The sequence below is a fragment of the Pleurodeles waltl genome, chromosome 1_1 (genome assembly GCF_031143425.1).
Source record: "Pleurodeles waltl isolate 20211129_DDA chromosome 1_1, aPleWal1.hap1.20221129, whole genome shotgun sequence".
Taxonomy (NCBI): domain Eukaryota; kingdom Metazoa; phylum Chordata; class Amphibia; order Caudata; family Salamandridae; genus Pleurodeles; species Pleurodeles waltl.
Window position 1 is genome coordinate 537667951 of NC_090436.1, and position 19063 is coordinate 537687013.

The window sequence follows — 19063 nt, forward strand, 5'->3', positions numbered from 1 at the left end:
TTTTGTCCTTTCAGCCTCTGAAATGATACTCCCTTCAGTCTCACACACTTTTGAGTCAGCTGCTTCCTTCACATTACCTTCCTCAGAATTATCCGTCACCTTTGGTAACAAAGATTTGGTATATACTCTGGTACAAATTTTAATTCTTGAAGAAATCTAACCAATTTATCCTACTTGAAACTGTATCCATTGCTTGTATCCATCGCTTTTTTAATTGAAAATCTCTTTGATTGGTTTGTGATCTGTTTTAATACAAAACTCACCACCCCACAAAACGTTTCTAAGCTTTCTGAATGCACAGTAAATAGCCAACGCCTGTTTGTAGATGACCCAGTAAAGGGTTTTGAGACCTTTCAAAACTGAGAGACATGAACATTATGGTTTTCTTATTATGACACACACCATGTACTTGAATCTCTCCCAACCCTTTAAGACTAGCACCTGTTTGAGGGTGGATTTAGCCTGTGGAGCAAAGCTCTGTAAATTGGGAGCTGAAACAAGTAGTTCTTTTATATTAGTGAATTCCTCCTCTCAAATCTGATTCTTTTTTAATAGATTTCTATTTTTGCCTCTTTTATTTCTGCAAACCCTCTCGGAAATATACTGTAGTACTCTGCCATGCCCAGAAAATTCATCACCTCTTTTTTAGCTGAGGGTGAAACTAATTGTCAAATGGTGTTTACTAACTAACTTTAGGCATTATACCTTTGCCAGTAATTCAATGACCCTAATAATCAGTTGCACTTTTTATCCTTCATTGCAAGAGTCACCTCACTGAACCTCTTAGGAACTTCCCTCACTCTCTCATCATGTTTCTGCTCACCCAAAACCAATATGTTATCTTAACCCCTGCAACGCCTTTCAGTATTTTTTCCATAGCCCTTTGAAAACCAGATGTCACTGAGATCAATTCAAACAACATTCTAGAAAACCTAAATGTACTGAAACAAATGCTGTAAGCTGTTTAGATTCTACCTTCAGCATAATTTGATGATAGGCCGAAGTGAGATAAATTGTTGAAAATATTCTGGCCCACTCAAAAACATCACTAACTCAGAAATTTTGGGAATTGGAAACTGGTCCACCACTACTTACTTATTTAATTTCCTGAGGTCTACACATAACCTCAAGTCACCATTGGACTTCCTTGTTGCAACCACTTCAGCCAACCACTCTGAGCCCTCCACTTCTTGAATAATCCCTTCACTTTCTAGTAGTTGAAGTTCAGACTGCATTTCCGGCCATGTCCTAAATAGGACGCAATACACTTGACATTGTTTCTTAGGGGCTCACTTAACTAGGCAAATGAAGTGAATTTAACCCTGCAAGCAACCCAGTTTCTCATCAAACACACCGGGGAATTCTGTGTGGATCTGTTGTATAGCTTCTTCCGTACTGCAACCTTGCTCAACTGTTTGTACACATTGGTTGAAATCCTTTAGGTTTCTGGGAGGTTCGCTATTTGGATCCAACATGAGACCCAAATCCTTTTGAGGAAAGCAACTCAAAATACTATCTCCCTTAGAAGACACACAAAGCTTACTAATCACATATCTCTCCTTATACTCAATCATTCAAAGTAACCTTCTAATTCGATGGATTTATTCACAAAAGCATAGGGTCTAATGCCAGGCTTGAAAAGTTTGACCTTCTCCTTCAAGAGTTTTTCCCAAACATTCCTAGAAATCAGTCTTATTTTCACTCCTGAGCCAAACAATATCCAGTTACCTTTCCTTCCACCACTGCCTTATCTATGGAACTCTTCATCTGCCTGTTGTCAATTTGTAAACTATCTGACTACAAACCAAATCAGATTCAGTTTTATTCCCCTCTACATACACTTATTGTACTTCACATGACACAGGCTTTTATTTGCAAAAACGTTTAAAATGGCCTTTCTTCCCACAAGACGTATATACACTGTTACATGCAGAACAGTGTTTTTTGTTTGCTAATTGACATTTGTTTGCTAATTTCCCTTTGCTCCCATGGCAAAGACACTTGCCTTGAAATTCATTTTTCTCTGTTTCAAATTTCTTCTTTGGTTTAGAGTTACTCCTTTTTCACCATATGACTCATTTTCACCATCCACACCTCGTCTGCCCTCTTGTTATCCTATTTGATCACATCTACACACTTGATAGAATGTACTGTCATATTTACAACAGATAAAACTTTATCAAGAGTAGGATCATCCTTTTGCCACAGTTTATCTTCAACCTTTTCAATATTGCATCTGAGTGTTAATTGGTCCCTTATTCTCTTTTCCACAGTATTACCAATTTATAAGAGGATTGAATTTTTAGTAAATCCGTTACTTAACTTTAATTTGTTTCACCATCTTTTTGCATCCTCTTCCCAAAGTGATCTCTCTAAAATTGTGCTCACCTTGGTAAGTTAGTGGTTATCAAGGTTTCAATACAATCTTCAAATTAATTTAAGCTTAAAGCATCTTCCTATCCCGAATCAGGAAGGTGATCAAACACCTTCTGATCCCCAACAGTGCTATAGTAATGCAGTTTTCCTTTCTGCACTCAAATTTTATCCACACACCCTTGAATACAGTTCAAAAACCTTCTTCCATTTTTGCAATTGTAACACATATTCATCTGAAGAGGGAAAAATAATGGCAGAGGAGAAACGTTTTGCATAATGACTGGTAACGCTCACTTCCCTAGGTAAATCTCCCCAAAACTTCCTTTTACTCCAACATCTGACACAGTGCCTGAGTAGCAACAACAATTAAAAAAGAGACTCGCGCTGATATGCAACAAAATGCCCAAGTGTCTACCTGTAAATAAATACAAACTTGAACCCACACACTTTCTAAACATTCACTACAAAATTTGTCTGCAGAGTGTTAATACAATTTTGTCCACTTTTCTAGATTCCAAGATTAATGTTGGACGAGGAGCTACACTTCGAATTGTAGTGGAATCATCCTTTTTAGACAACACTCCTCATTTACACACAATGTCCAGAGTACACTGGCCTAAACTAGCACGTGCTGCTCAGTTTCTACTGATTGTAATAGCATTAAAAGAAACGGCCCTTGCGTGGCAGTGTGATGGATATAACTTTCCAGTTGACCAGTAACTGGTTTTATATCCACTGCTATTTATTTCCTTTTGTGTTTTCTCCAAATAGGTCAGTTTTTTACATCCAGCTCTTCCTGCCCACATGGTGTACAACAGTGGTTCTTAACCTTTTGACTGCTGAGGACACCCTAATTAATCATTAGTGGCAACTGGGGACCTCCACTGAATTAATATTGGAATTGGGGACCCCTAGTGAATTATTACTGGAACGCAGGAAACCTGTCTTAAGCATTCTTGATGTTTTAAACTGCCAGACTATACACAAAAACTACAGAAACAAGCATTCACCAAACAAAGACACAAATTATGAAATAATGTATTTAACTCACGATCAAATATAACAAAAATCAAAACTGTAAGTTTAATAGGAGAGTTCGAGGGCTTATAAATTCAGGCCACTCATCGCCCATACTCTATTCTGAATGGTACAGTTGCACAGCTCTCACAAATCAATCGGAGTATACTAACTTAATTTAATTTCAAATGTCCTCACCTTTATAGAACATTTTAAACTTTGAAATTGTAGGTTTAGCTTCTTTACGTATATACACTTTATTAATCAGTTAACATTTAATTTTCTAAGTAATCGTGGACCCTCTGATTAGGCTTCGCAGTCCCCCGGGGTCCACAGATCCCTGGCCCACAGGTTGGGAATCACTGGTGTACAAAATGAAGTTACTGATGCAATTAACAATAAAGCTTTTCTCACCAAAAAAACCTACTGCAGCAATTACTTAACATATGTAATATCTGCTCCCTAGTATCACTCAATATAGCTAACTCACTCATTAACTATTTTTTCTTCAGTTGACTTGACTGAGTTCGATCCTCTCGCAAATAGAACACACGACTGAACTGTTATACCATTCTATAGTACCTCAAATATATATTTCTCCTCACCTTTTCCTTACAGCTCTGCACTGTTTCTGCTTGCTAGCTGAAACTACAACTGCTTGTACATCAGGGTGTGTTGTACCTGTTTACTGACTTCTCCTTTTGAGCTCCAGGAATTCATGGCACTCATTCTATATTAACTTCTGCCAAAATATGCTATTGCATCATTACATATTAGCCATCACATGCATCTTCTGACATTGAGGTCTCCTAGCCATCTTTCCTCCCCATCAATTTCAACTGTGAAATGATTATTTCTGAAGTCTTTCTTACCTAACATTAAAGAACCCTATACTAATCCTTAAATGAGGCTGGTCAAAATCTCATCTGTTGCTCTCAGGTAAATGGCTAAAACCTCAATAGTGGCTCAGTTCTATGCCTGAAGTATTGCCAGAAGGTATTACTGTCCACGCTGTTAGTTTCTTCTCTAGTGCACCTCCCCATTCTCGGTTCCACACCACAGAATGGATGGGCAATAACAAGTCAATACTACATATTGTACTGCATTTTGACCTGTAAAATTAAGAAACATTTAAGTTTTTTCCACGTATGAAATTTGCAGTACTATGGTGCTACTGGTTTGTGGCAAATACCCCGTTTGTCTCTGAATGAGGATTACCCATCCTTTATATTAATGCCCTGGTGGTTCATTAATATAATGCAACTCTAGCCTCTAACAAACAACCAATGGAATACATATATTTCACCCCATTGGGGTGAGACCATATGTCTCAGTTGATCCACCCTCTCCCTGACATTACAATTCTATAGTTCCTCTACATCCTTTATGGGGGCTCTAAAGCCTACCTGAGGTATTTTGCAGCACTGAGATATTAATCTGTTAAAATAATACCTTCACTTATATCTGCTATGCTGTACAATTTCTTTCCAAGGTAATGTCCCCTTCAAATCTCTGACGCACTAAGTGTACTCCTGATGTCTGTTAAATTCATATGAACTGCTGAAGAAAGATTGCTCATTTCAATGACCTTAGCTAGACAAGATGGTATATTAAATAAAAGAAGCTGAAACATAACCTGTACATTGGTCACCTGCTTATTCAGGAGCATGTAAACCACCTGTGCTATTTTATCACTCTTAACATCACGCTGGAACAGGGTTTGCAGCCTGTGATCTTAGATATTTGATCATCAGAGTTATTTTTGGTATTGTGTTGCTGGCTTAAGAAATATTTGTTTTCAAAACTACACAAACCAATACAGGCATAAACAAATATAAATCAGTTTAGAATAGAGTTGGTGTATATCTTCCTGAAGCCCCATGCAGAATATTACAGTGTGCTGCACCAGTTGGAATTCTAAAACCCTTGTACAATGCGGGTGTGACCCGAGGGATACCTGCCTCTTCGATGGAGATAGATATTCCATTCCATTAAGTGCAGGCATGTCTGCAAGTCACACCAGTAGAATGCCATGCAGACATTAACCAATAAGAGGAAGAATGTATTCCTGACCCTTTTGACATCTGTTTGACCAGGGACTGTGGATAGTTCTGCAGTTCCAGTCTTTTCTGACTCCTCCAGCCTTTGCCACTCCGAAGAACCAAAAGAGCAAACTGCATTTTTATGTAATAAGAGCTCTGTATTTAGGTCGAGCATAGCAGCGTGCATGCGCTGCTTTTCCGACGTGTTCTTATGTATTTGGGCTTTTAACTACGCCCAACTCACGCACATCACTATCACTCGTTCGTGGGCTTGCCCTTCAAAAACTCTTTGAGGACATTGGTAAATGGTTTACGTTTGTCCCTCCTTCTGGAGATTTTGTTACTGCCTTGGCTATCGCCCCTGTTACATGGCTAATTGCACTTTTGCCGATAAGTTTGACTGCGAGCAAACTTCTTTTTCCTTTTGTGTCTCTCCTTATCGCTGATGCTCATGGCGGCTGTGGCGCTGTGAATCAGCTCACTTAAGTGAAACTGTTTTACTTTTGATTTTCAAGTTATGTGGCAAGATAAATCCTGTTAGGAGTTTACAACGCTAATAGCTCTAACTCGAGCAAATGCAAGACCATTACATTGCAAATGCTTGTTATGTTAAAGTTTATGCGCAAAACAGGTTGACTACTTCACTGCATTTATGATAATAGGATTGTACTGTGTTGCACACACACATATATATGTATATATGTTCGGTGGCATGGTAGCTGCAGATACACATGCTGCGCATTATCCTGCCATGGGCTCGGAGTGTTACAAGTTGTTTTTCTTCGAAGAAGTCTTTTCGAGTCACAGGACCGAGTGACTCCTCCCTTTCAGCTCCATTGCACATGGGCGTCGACTCCATATTAGATTGTTTTCTTTCTGCCATCGGGATCGGACTTTTTCCTCTTCGCTCCGTATTTCGAACGGGGAAAGTTAGCTAAAGTATTGAAAATTCAACGGTATTGTTATCGCTCGGTACCGGGTTAGTGTTAGTGTTAGTGTATCGGCACCGACATCAAGACCGCTTCGGCGCTTCCACTCTTCACCGAGGCCTGGTCGGCCCGACCACACCCATCGTCCCAGACTAATGGACCGGACCCCCTTCCGTTTCTGTCCTAAGTGCCATGCAAAGTATCTTTATACAGACCAGCACCGGGTCTGTAACCTGTGTTTGTCACCCGAACACAGAGAGGATACCTGTGAAGCTTGCTGAGCGTTTCGATCAAAAAAGCTTGCGGGATCAACGCGCAAGAAGACTGCAAATGGCGCTGAAACCGAAAGAACAGCTCAACGCCCAAGAGGAGGAAAGTATCTCCATCCAAGAGACGGACTCGGATGAATCCGAAAGTGAACGACCCTCGACGTTGCAATGAACCGTGAGTAAACCTGTCCCGTCCCAAAGTCAGGTTCATACAAAAACACTTAAGGCCATGGGGGGTTACATATCCAAAAAGAGACTGGCAAGATACAAACTTTACCTCCACTCAAATCAAAAAGGAAGCTTGCATTTCAGGAGACAGAAATGCAACCTAAGGCAAAAGTGGTTAGAGACAAATTTCCACCACCAGTGGTCTCACCACAACCGTCCCCATGGCACTCACCACAATTGTCACCAGTGGGAACACCTATAATGCAGTCACCCACACGAGTGGAGGGAGGAGTGGTCACTTACACCTTAATGGGCTGTGCCTGCCCTCACACAATGGCGCCTCCAACCCCCTGGTGTGAGTCTGGAGCCAGGCCTGGGCAAGTCAGGATCTAGTGAACAACAGAGACTTTCCTTTGGAGTCTGCCTACTTGAAAGGCAGAAAGGGGAATAAGCAGTGGACCCAAAACCCCAGATGTTTAGATTATTTCTGGATTCAAGAGGAACCTCTGCCAAGGAGAAGGAGCTGGAGGAGGAGTACTGCCCCTTTGGCTGTGACTGTGCTTTGCTGGATTGGCCTGCAGTTGCTGCTTCTGCCTGAAAGACGGCAAAGACTGGACTTTGTGGTATATTCCTGCTTCTGAAGAATCTTGGGCTGAGCTTGCCTCCTGTTTTGAAGTCTCAGGGCCATCAAAGACTTCCTCTGCCAGCACCTAGACTCTCTGCTGAGACACCTCCCCTGCCAAGTGGTGCCCACTCCAGTCCCTGGATCCTTCAAAGGTGAAGCTGGTAGAACAATGACTGAAATACATACACAGGATGCCGTGCAGGGAAACTTTTGATGCACCACCTGCAACGTGGCTAAAAAATGACAAGCCACCCGCTTTGCGGCTAAAGAACGATGCTCCACCTGCATCACAGCTGGGAGATCGAGGCATGGTGCCTGGAGAAGTGGCACAACACCTGCTCGCAGCTGCTGATAATGACGCAAACCCCATGCAGCATGGTTTTCTGGCATCATGCAACCAGTTTTGTCATGCATCATCGCTGGGCATCAAAACTCAACACGAGCCGGTGCGAAACCGAGGTGCCCCATATGGAAATCGATGCATCACTCTCTTGTGGGAAAGAAAAATGACGCGTTGCCTACCCAACCGAAAAAGAAATGACACACGGCCTCACTTGCAAGTAAGGAATCAACGCATTTCTGACTTTTTCGACACACGCTCGCCTGTGCGGCTTTATTTTTGACACAAACCAGGTACTTTGTGTAATAAGAACGTTTCCATTGTTTTGTATGGCGTAAGACTCTTATTCATTTGAAAATTCAAATCTTGACTTGTGTATGTTGGATTTTTGTCATTTTTGGTCTTGGTGGATAGTGCCTATTTTTCTAAACTGGTGTGGTGTCCATTTTGTAGTGTTTTCACTGTATTACTGTGTGTGTCGGTACAAATACTTTACACATTGCCTTCAAGATAAGCCTGACTGCTTGTGCCAAGCTACCAAGGGGGTGAGGAGGGGTTATCTTAAGTGTCTATCTCCTTTGCCCTGACTAGAGTGAGGGTCTCTGCTTGAACAGAGTGCAAACTGACTGCCAACCAGAGACCCCATTTCTAACAGGTGCATTATAAAATGCGGTACCAATGTTCTCCTGATCCTTCTACTAATGCTTAAAGGTGAAAGGCCTCCGGTATGCTGGGGACCAACAAGAAGGAGATGCTTGATTATTTGCGCTTAGAGGACTGTGACTTAAGGAAGTCCACATTTAGGGAAAAGACTGTGTATTGCACTCCACACGCACTCATGTAGGGCACCTCCCTCAAAGGCTCAACACTTGGGTAAGAAACAACCTCAAGATGTCAGCCTGTGCTTGCTGTGACACTGCACACAGAAAAGTATAGAGTACATTATTCAGCCTAACTGTTTAAGGTGGTCCTTTTAGAACCGGAAATAAGCACAAGTGAGTTAAGTGCACCATTTAACTTACCTATAGTAAAATGTTGAACATCATCTGAAGTTCTAGTTTAATCTTGCCTTTCAAAAATGGTACATGTGCACAAAAAGTTTTCTAAAAAACGTTAATAAACCTCTAAAAATGTTGTTCCTTAGGAGAAAAATACTGCCACGTACATAGAAGAACTTGGCAAGCGTGAAGGCTCACTTCCACCAAAATATAGACATCTGTTGGATGTAAGTAACCAGTGTACCAAGACTATGCCTGCAACAGACTATTTACTTACTGTTGTCAATTTGTTGATAACTGACAATATATTCATTTTCTAGGGTAAAGAGGGTGGTAAAGTTGTACCCCCACCAAAGGCTGAAACTGTGAAGGTAAGACTGCTGTGAATGTAAACTACTTTTCTGACACTGCAGTCAAAGTGTCCATTAAATATTATTGTTATGTTTAATGTACTAGCCAGAAACTGGCTGGTTTCTAAGCACCCTCACTGCACTTCTTCTATCTATTCTTCTAAGGTGCTTCCTCACGCATTCTTCATCTGACGTACCTCTTGTTGCCGACAAGTCCCTCATAACTGTGCATCCATTGACCAACTATCCTTGGTTCTGTACCTCCACTATATAACTGAGCAACAGCCATGATAAACGTCAATACCACAATAACCTCCATATCCAAGGTGAAAACCATTGACTATTCTGAGCTAGTGTACGCTGCAATGGAGTTCTCTCCAAACCCAGATCCGATAGGACTCTTTCACGTCCCTAAAGACGAGTCGGTAAATTACATTCCTGTCTGCGTAGTGTCCTTCAGCATATCATAGGGGTCAGTCCAGTGTCTCCTAAATATATATGTGAACCCTCTGATTGAGCTAATTGGAGTTTAGGAACTCCTAAGCAGCTAACATCCAATTCGACCTGCAAGTCACATGAGACAGAGACCAATTAGCTAATATCGCTAGTGTCCTTAATGCAGTTGCATCATGGATGGGCTTAAACAGACTAAAACTCTAAGTCCGAAATCCTGCTGCTAGCACCAGTTCATTTTGCTATAGGCAAGAGTCTATTTCAACCCACCTCTACCCACTTCCAGCTTTCAAGTAGAAACAGTTTTTGTTAAAAGAATTTGGGTCATTGACTTCAGGCCAAACTCCCAAGTAAGAACAGTAGATAAATCTATCTTCAAAAAATGAAACTTCTCAAACAGCGCCGTCCCTTCACCCATCTTGGATATGACATGTTAGTTGCCAGGGCATTTGTAAAGAGAGCTACAGCAGGCCTGCTCTGCCACCAAATCAAGCAGCTTCAACAAATGCTGCTGGCCAGTTTGTACTTGGCCTGTGCAAACACTAGCACATCACCAGGACTACACTGTTTTTTGGAAAACCCAAAGTAGGCTTTCAGATATTCTGCTTCACATTCAGAATATAATCCAATACCTCCTCTCCAAAAATATCAGACAAATACAGCCTAAAATATATCTTCTTCGTCAAGAACACGTCAGCGCCTTGAGACCCTAACGGGTGAGTAGCGCGCTTTATAAATGGTTTGATTGATTGAAGAACAAACCAAGCCTAATTATCCAAAAAAAACAATTGCAATAGAGCACTCCAAACCTCCTTAAATTCAGAATAAGACTCAAAACCCACATTTTCTAGTACCACGAGATGTTACTGCACCATCACCTGCCGTTATTTATAAATATATCCTTTACCACAAACATCACCTCAAAAGGCACTGTTAAGTTTTAAGAACAGTTAGAAAATATTTATCTTGTAAAACAGTTTTAAAAAATGTAATAGTGTATAAGAGGGTCCAATAAACAGACTTGTTGAAGTATTCAAAATAAGAGGTGGGCAAAATATGCTATTCTGCCTTTGGAATTGGCGGAATTTTAGGACTTCGCATTATACTCTTGTAACGAATATTACTAGTAGAAAGTTTGCTGTTGTGCTGCTGTGAATCACATGCTTTGCACGTTTCTGCCATCTAGTGTTAAGCTCAGACATTGCAAGTTGTTTTTATTTAAAGTAAAGGTTTCAGTTTTGAGCTAACTTCGTATTCGTGACCTCTCCCAAAACCATATCGGGTGTTTTTTTTCTTTTTTTTCCGCCATTGTTTTTGGACCTGCATCATAGAGCTCTGGGATAGTTATGCATCTAAGCAAAAAATTTGAAAATGAGGAACCAAAAATGAATCGCCACTTCTCCTTTAAACATCGTAGGACCACTGACTGTATCAGTCTTGACATTGGACCAGAAAACCTTGAGGCTAGTCATTCAAGATTGACTTTTGGAGGGAGGTGGTATGAGGAACACTTCCTTTAAATGTTGTTCAAAATACAACAGTAAATTCCTGTGGTCAGTCCAGTATAGGGCCTTTGGACTACCAAGGGACCATGTTAGAATCGAAAACTGGCCTGCCTGCCAGACCGTCTCGTGTAAGACAACTGTTCATCTTCAGAGAGATAGGTGATGGGTGCATTATCTACTGTTAAGCATTCCATGTCATGCCACATATTCCACCATGCAGCCACGACATCAGTCAGAAACGCCACAGGTTGCTTCACTTGGAGGCGAGAGCATTGATTGCCTCTAAAGGGAGCAATTAAGCAAATCCACCAACTCAACAGGGACAAGGCATTTACTCATACTTTCTCATCCCTCATGGCAGCGCAACCTGTACATAATCACAGATCACTTCAAAAGGTCATCTCTGCAAGAGTACTTATTTCTGCATACCTAGCCACCCAACATACCACCATTATCTCAGGTTTGTGATAAATGGCAAACATTATTAGTTCGAAGTATTACCTTTGAGGGTTACAACTGCCCAAAGGTAATTGCAAAATGTTATGTGGTGGTTGCAGCACACCTTTGTTGTAACTCAATTCATGTCTTTCCATCTATGTAGAACTGGGTGATAAACCACAACTGCTGAGGACAGTGCCTTGCTCATACTCAATAATCAGTGACTTTAGAGCTCATCGTGAACCCCAAAAACCCCAAAATGTCTCACCTCTCCCTTAAACAAGCAGAATCCTTCTTGGGAGCAATACTCAATACAGCAATAGGCAAGGTCTCCCCCAACATAGAAAGTGATGACATTTCAAAGGATGCTTCCCCTTTACCAGATATTATATTCTCTAACTGGGAGGGGAGTCATGAGACTGTTAGCATCTTGATTTGCACTAGTCCCAAATGTTTGGTTGCATACACACCCACTTCAGGAATGTATTGCACAGCAATCGTCACAAGCTTCTGGGAAGTGGCAAGATCTAGAGTTGGGGGGAGTCAAGAGTTGAGCACAAGCTGCAATGGAGGAACAATAACAGCTTGTTACTGGGTAGGCCATTTCTCGACCCCATCTGTAAGGGGTATGGAACACATTTGGGCCACATAGCAGTGCAGGGCCAGTGGTCTCCCCAGCAGCAGAACTTTACATCAATATTCTGGAGCAAATGGCAGTACAGTTAGAACTACAACCATTTTTCAATGTAATTAGGAATAAAACAGTACTCATTCGAACAGAAAAGATGACCACAATCTATTTTATCTAAAACCAAAAGGGCCCACACGCAACCCAGCTCAAAAAGCTGGTGCATAAGATATGAAATTGGGCAGTTCATCATAAAGTCCTGCTCCAGTTGGAACACCACTCTGGAGAGGAAAGAAGCTTTGGAGACCTGTTAAGCATGATGCAATAGCAAGCACAGAAATGGAAAATCAGTACAGAAGCTCAAGATACTTTCACCGATGAGGTACTCCAAAGGTGATTTGTTCACAATGTGCAAAAACGCAAAATGCCAGTGCTTTGCCTTGAGGTATCTTCGAACCTCAAGCAATGCACTGTGGATGAATTTGTCAGGGACATTTGCATATGATTTTCCTCCACTAGCTCGAACTCTCTGTGTAGTGAGGAAAATGATACAGACACCTATGACACACATTCTCATAGCACCTAGCTGGGCAAAGCAACCTCAATGCTCTTAGAGATGTCCGTACATCCACCCAAGAGGCTACATCCACCTACATCAAGGTCAGCTACAGCATTCCAATCCCAGGACACTGAACATTGCAGTTTGGCCACTGAGGTGTTAAGGATTTAGTGCCTCTCACTTGCTGAAGGATGTATGCTAAGACCCTGGTTCCTGCTGCGAGGACTTAGCATGTGGCCAAATAGAAAAGTTTTTTTCAGTACTGCACTATTTTTCAAAAACAGTCCTTGGGAATCTTGTTTCAAGACATTATATGGCACATATCGCACTTATACAAATCACTGTTGCCGTGAACTTTCATAAGAGTATACTTAGCTGCTGTAGCAGCCTACATGCAAAAAATAGGCAACACCAGTCAATTTTCCAAATATCGGTGGTTAGGGCATTCATGGAAGGCCCTAAAAGAGCAAATCTTCCTATGGCACCACCAGTCCCTTTCTGGGACCTCTCCATTGTTCTTACCATTCTCAAGGGTCCACCTTTTGAGCCATTACTATTTTAATATTTACAGATAATTTCATAGAAGGTGGCATTCATTCCTTCAGTTACATCTCTTCAGAGAGTAAGTGAACTGGAAGCTCTAACAGTCTAAGAGCACTTTATTCAGATGGACAAAGACAGGGTCGTCCTCAGGTCTAGCCCTCGTTTTCTGCTTTAGTTGTCTCTGCGTTCTATGCCAATCAAATGACTGACCTGACATTTTTCCCCTAACATCAATGAGTGACTTAAAGCACTTTACACCGTTTAGATTACAAAAGAGCATTTTTGTATTACATTGATAGAACTAAAACTTTTAGGAAAACTAAGCAACTGTTTGAAGCTTTCGATAAGCCTTACTTAGGGAAAACAATTTCCAAGTGAGGCATTGCTAGATTTGTAGTTAAGTGTTTTATGCCAAGCCAAATGTAAACTGCAAGCAGTTCCCAACGTACATTTCACGAGCAAAGAGGGAGACGCTGTGACTTTTCTTAGAAACGTCCCTATTGCAAACATCTGTAGGGCTGCAACAAGGTACAGCATTCACACTTTCACTAAGTACTATTACGCGAACAGTCATGCACTCAGAATAAGCACAAGTTGGACAAACTATTCTTAAAACTTTGTTTCAAACGTCTTCAGCAATAGCTTGCAAGTTTCTGCTTTAGGGGGAAGGGCAGTTTTTTTTCCAGACTGTGCAAAAGATGTGATCTCCATGAGAATCTACCACAGACCGAAAACATTACTTGCCTGTAGCAATCGGTCTGCAGCTTGTAGTGCTATAGATTCACTTAGGCACAATCATCACATTTAAAGAAAAAATATCGTAATGCATTCTAACTGTTCACCTGTATGACCGTCTTGCTCCGCACTACGACAGTTTCTTATTCTCATCTCTATGGGGAAACACAATCTGAGGTGGAGTCTGTGTCCTAGTGAATTGTGGGGTTCGGGGGAGAAACCAGGAGTCCTGAGTCACCTCGAGACCAAAACCTTTATATCACAGAAAGACAATTTGCAATGCCTTCGCCTAACATTAGAAGGCAGGAATGTAATGATATGTGAACCTACCGCACTACAAGCTGCAAATTGATTATTAGTGGTAAGCTACATTTTCCTTACGCTGAGGAGTGATCATTTCTTTTTGCCCTGGAATTTCACTGGGAAATGATTACTTGTTTTCAACGGGTCAAAGGTAAATCTATAGTTCCTGTCATTTAGATGGCACCACTAATGGGAGTTACTAGCCCCATCAGGTACTAGTCAAAGCTGAAAATACTGCCCATAATGTTACAGATTCCTACTTAGTATTTAATTGCATCTGCAAACGTAAGAAAAAGCCATTAAATAAATATCTTCTCACTTTTACTCTGGTTGTAACCGTTATTAAAATTATATACCTGCTTGCTACCAGTGGCAATGTAATGGATTTATTTTAGACATTTAAACAATTAATGATTATATACTTTTGTATTATGGTGCTTTTCCGCAGCCTATGAGTGACACTGAACTAGCTGATGAGTTGTCAAAGGACTTTGCTTGCTCTGCTTCTCCGACGGCACAACCCTCAGCACCTGCCAAGTCTGCAGTAAGTTTTCAGGATTTATAAGTTCTCAAGGGATGCACCAAAAAGGTATAAAACAGAGGCCCCTGTGGTGTAATCTGGTTGTCCACTCCCCTTTTTATTAAGCATTGTATCGTTCTTGCATTGTACATGTATATAAATGTTGTATTGGTCTCACGCTATAATGTGAAGTCTAAAAGCAAACAGATCGATTAACAGTGACACATAGGGTTACAATAATAGGCTTTTATAATAAATCGTTCATATTTAATTGCATCTATCTTGGAGGAATGTGATCTCTAATCCATTGCACTGGCCTGATAAGCATTGCGGCAGAGCCCTCTGACACTTTGAAGGGTTGAACGCCTCATGGATACATCAATTATAAATTGGAGATGTGGATCCTTTCAATCTTTTTTCTGATTCACAACATTTAGAGAACTGGGCCCGCTTGTTGGCAAGAATCTGGAGCTATTTATTTATACACCTAGTATAAGCTGTAGTAATGCTGCCTGTGTAAGTAAAGGCAGCAAAAGGTGCATTAAACGAGCAGTCACCCATGGCTCTTCCCTATTCCTACAAAACAAAAAAAACCTGGTGTGTGTTATGCACTGGATAGTGGGATCGTGCAGGCAATCAGAAACTAGGTCATATCAAGGGAACTTACATTGACAAGAAGTGAGTGGTCATGTCCTTACATATTGATATTTTAATCCTAGGAGAAGTGGTGGGACTTTCAGAGCATAACACTCATTTCCTATGGATACTTCCAACTGTAGATTTCCCACCTGGAAATACCCCCCAGGGGCCAGACTGAATCTGGAAATCTTCACAAGTAGGTGGTACGTGCAGTTTTGCGCTGACTACACAGACATGGAATTGATGGAACTAAGACATATATAAGCACCAACCCAGCATGTTCATGTCAGTTACCTTCTTTATACACCTTCCAACGTAGATGTAGAGCTCACATCCCAACTTTGTTGGTTTCTGGTGACTTCTAAACATTTTATAATCAGTGTGAATGATGTTCCCACTCAAAGCATCAGGTTTTTAAGCCATGCTGCAACTGCAGGAAGATGATGTCACCAACTTGCACAAGGTGTCTTTGGTGCATAGATTCGGGCCACGGCCCGTATGTTGTGCAGTAAGTGCGCCCTCATGCACCTGAAGGAGATATGAGACCTGAAAGTGAAGCTTGAAGTTGTCAAACAAAAGAGGAAGTTGCAGTCTTTGCAGAAATCCTACTCCTGATCCGAGTCATAGGCACAGCACCAGTCCTGAGGCCTTTCTCACGATCACTCCAGTTCATGCTTAGTGTCCACTGGTAAGTCCAAGCACAAGAAAGCAAAGTGGACTCAACCCCATCTCACTACTCTGACTCAAAAGAGAAAATTCGGGGCATCACAATGTCAGTCACACCCTGATGAGGTCTCTGGCAATGGAACTTATTCCTCAGCTGGTCCTGCCGATCCCAAATTTCCTGAGCCTTCATGGGCCCCATAGGAGATCTAGGCCTTGAAAATCACCATGTTGCACATTTTCAGTGCGCTTCCAGCTCCCTCTGATGTGCCTTCTGGCCCACAGACCTGTAGGGCCCACAGTCAGGTTACTGCCAGCAGGTCTGCCCCAATGCCGTCTGTCGTCTTGGGACCTGGTACTAGGCCTGTAGCAACAGACGTCTACTCCAAACCCAAGGTCCATGTCAGTCCCAGATGTTGGTGCGATACCAATGGTGCTGGTCAGGGACCCAGTGCCGACACCAATTTCGGAGCCCAAATCTACTTCGGCTCAAGCATGGTTGGTGTTATGCTACAAAATTACAACAGCGCAGCCTGTCATCTTACAGCCTAACTCTAACCGAGCTCCTTGGCCACAGTGCACCTACCACCTGAGGCCCCATTACATTTTCAGTTCTGATTCTGATTTTGTGCCAGTGTACGGCATGCCCTAAGATGTTTATGATGGTGATGGGATGGTTTGCTTCCCCTTCATTAAACAGATCATGGCTTACAAATTGATTTACAGAATCCCAGTGGCTTGACACCTCACCTGAGTCAGATTCTCCACATGGGCCACCAAAAGAAAAGAGTGCCTTGTTTCCAGTGTTGGTTCAGAGGACATGTGAGGTACTAGAAGGACAGCTGTCCTCCATTGAGACTAAAACAAATGTTTTTACAGAACGTTTACAGCCTCGGCCAGCAACATCTGAGCCCTTACTTCCATTTACTTACACCCTCACAGATACTCTGATGGCTACCTAATCGAAACCGGGTTCTAGCCCATCTGTGAATAAGCTGGTGGCCAGATATCATATGCAGGAGCCTGGAGACCTAGATTTTCTATCAAAGCATCCACTCAGGAGAAGCTTATCGTGTAGGCCTCGACCAGGAATGTGAACCCTAAATTATTTCCATATAGACCTCCGGGCTTGGTGTCCATGAAGATTATGCTGTTAGTCAAGCACATATTTTCCTCTGCTTGTCTAGCATTTTAGTTGGTAAATGCGGTCTGTTTGTTGGTTTGGTACCCTCTGGAACATAGCGAGATCTTGCTGGCAGTGCAGGATAACGTTAGGGCTCACACAATTCATGATGGGCAGGACGCAGCCAAATATGCAGGACTGGATACCATCAATTGGGAGAGAGGATAGTCTGTACTAGTGTCATACTTTGCCGACACAAGTGGATGCATTCCACAGGGTTCTCCAGCCATGTACAGGCCTCCTTCATAGAGATGCCCTTTAAAATGTAACCCCATTTTGTTGAGACTGGAGACTCCCCATTAGAGGGCTTGAAGGGCAGGAGGGCTATAGAACACTCATTGGGACTATTGCCCCCTGCTAAACAGTTCATGCATCAACTCAGAAAGGTAAAGGGCTATTCCAGAGGGCAGGTATATAGACAGAGACAGCCTTTCCAAACAGTGCAGCAGGCACCCATGTCCTTTCGAGTACATGGGTCTGACAGGCAGTGTGCAGGCCAGCAGGGGTATCAGATATCGAATTCCTCTTCTGCTGCTAAAAAAGCCACCAGAACTCCTTAGTTCACCGTTAGTAACATATGCTCAAATTTGCAGGATGGTAGGATTCAACATTTCTTCCTAGGGCGGTGATCTATCATGGCAGATAGATGGGTCTTACAAATCATTCAAAATGGCTTTGCTCTGCGTTTCTTTATGTTCTGCCCACTATTTCTGACAAGCGTCAGCCCATTCTGTTATGAGAATTGCAGTTTTTGCTCTCCAAAGGTGCTACTGAAAGGGTTCTGGACTTGTAAATTGGAGGGGGTATTACTCTTGCTATGTCTTAGTTCCAAAGAAAGACTGGGGCATCAGGCCTATTGTTAACCTCCGGGTTCCGAATGACTCCCTGCAGAAGGACACATTTATAATACTCATGATGGCCTATGTTCTGTCTGCTCTGCACCTAGATGGCTGGATGGTGTCCTTGGGCCTTGAGGGTGTGTATTTTCATATCCTACAGATGCTATCTACAGTTCAGAAAAGGCCAGGAGCATTTTCAGTTTGCCATGCCATCTTTTAGCCTCACCAGCACCCCTTGGGTGTTCAGGAAAATGATGGCGGTCTCCACAAATCTTCAAAGGTAGGGTATATCTGTATTACCATAGCTCAAAGACTGGCTACTGAAGGCAGGCATGCCACAGTCAGTTGTAGACTACCTCTCAATGACGGTGAATCTCTTAGTTTATTTGGAGTTCAGTATTATCAAGCAGTCGTCCCACCTCTCTCCTTCGCAGAAGCTTCCTTTCATTAGAGCATTCCCGGACACTGTGGAATTCAGGGATTTCCCTCCCCGCAATGAGTCCAGGACATTTCAGATTGTGGTTCTGATGTTTCATGCTCGATCCTGAATAATTGTGAGAGCAACTCTGTGGCTTCTTAGTCTCTCGCATCCTGCTCATCAGCCATGCCACATGGCACATCCAGGCACTGCAATAAGACTTAAAGTTCCAGTGGACCCAGCACCAAGACAATCTGGCCAATGTCATCTAGGTCTCAAAGGAGATGGCTTAAAACACGGAGTGGTGACTGCTTGAAAGCAAGTGGTACAGCAGCACACCCTTCTTCCTTGCACATTCAGAGATGACAGTGGTGACAGACGTGTCTCTGCTGAACTGGGAGATCATCTTTGAGAGGTAAAGATCAGGAGACCCTGGTCTTCTGCGGAGGGCTGGCTCCACATCAGTCTGCCGGATTTGTGGGCTATCTGGCTTGGAAGGCCTTTCTGACTTCCATCGGGTGGA

The 19063-nt window shown here is 42.3% G+C and overlaps 1 protein-coding gene across 13 annotated transcripts in view; it reads left to right on the forward strand.

Moving 5' to 3' along the window:
- CAST (calpastatin) overlaps positions 1-19063 on the forward strand; it is a 513209-nt gene that overhangs the window by 301719 nt on the left and 192427 nt on the right. For all 13 annotated transcript variants that reach the window (XM_069225757.1, XM_069225792.1, XM_069225782.1 and 10 more), the window contains 3 exons: positions 8911-8991; positions 9085-9135; positions 14727-14822. In XM_069225757.1, the coding sequence (XP_069081858.1) occupies positions 8911-8991; positions 9085-9135; positions 14727-14822 (228 nt within the window). The remainder of the gene's footprint in view (positions 1-8910; positions 8992-9084; positions 9136-14726; positions 14823-19063) is intronic.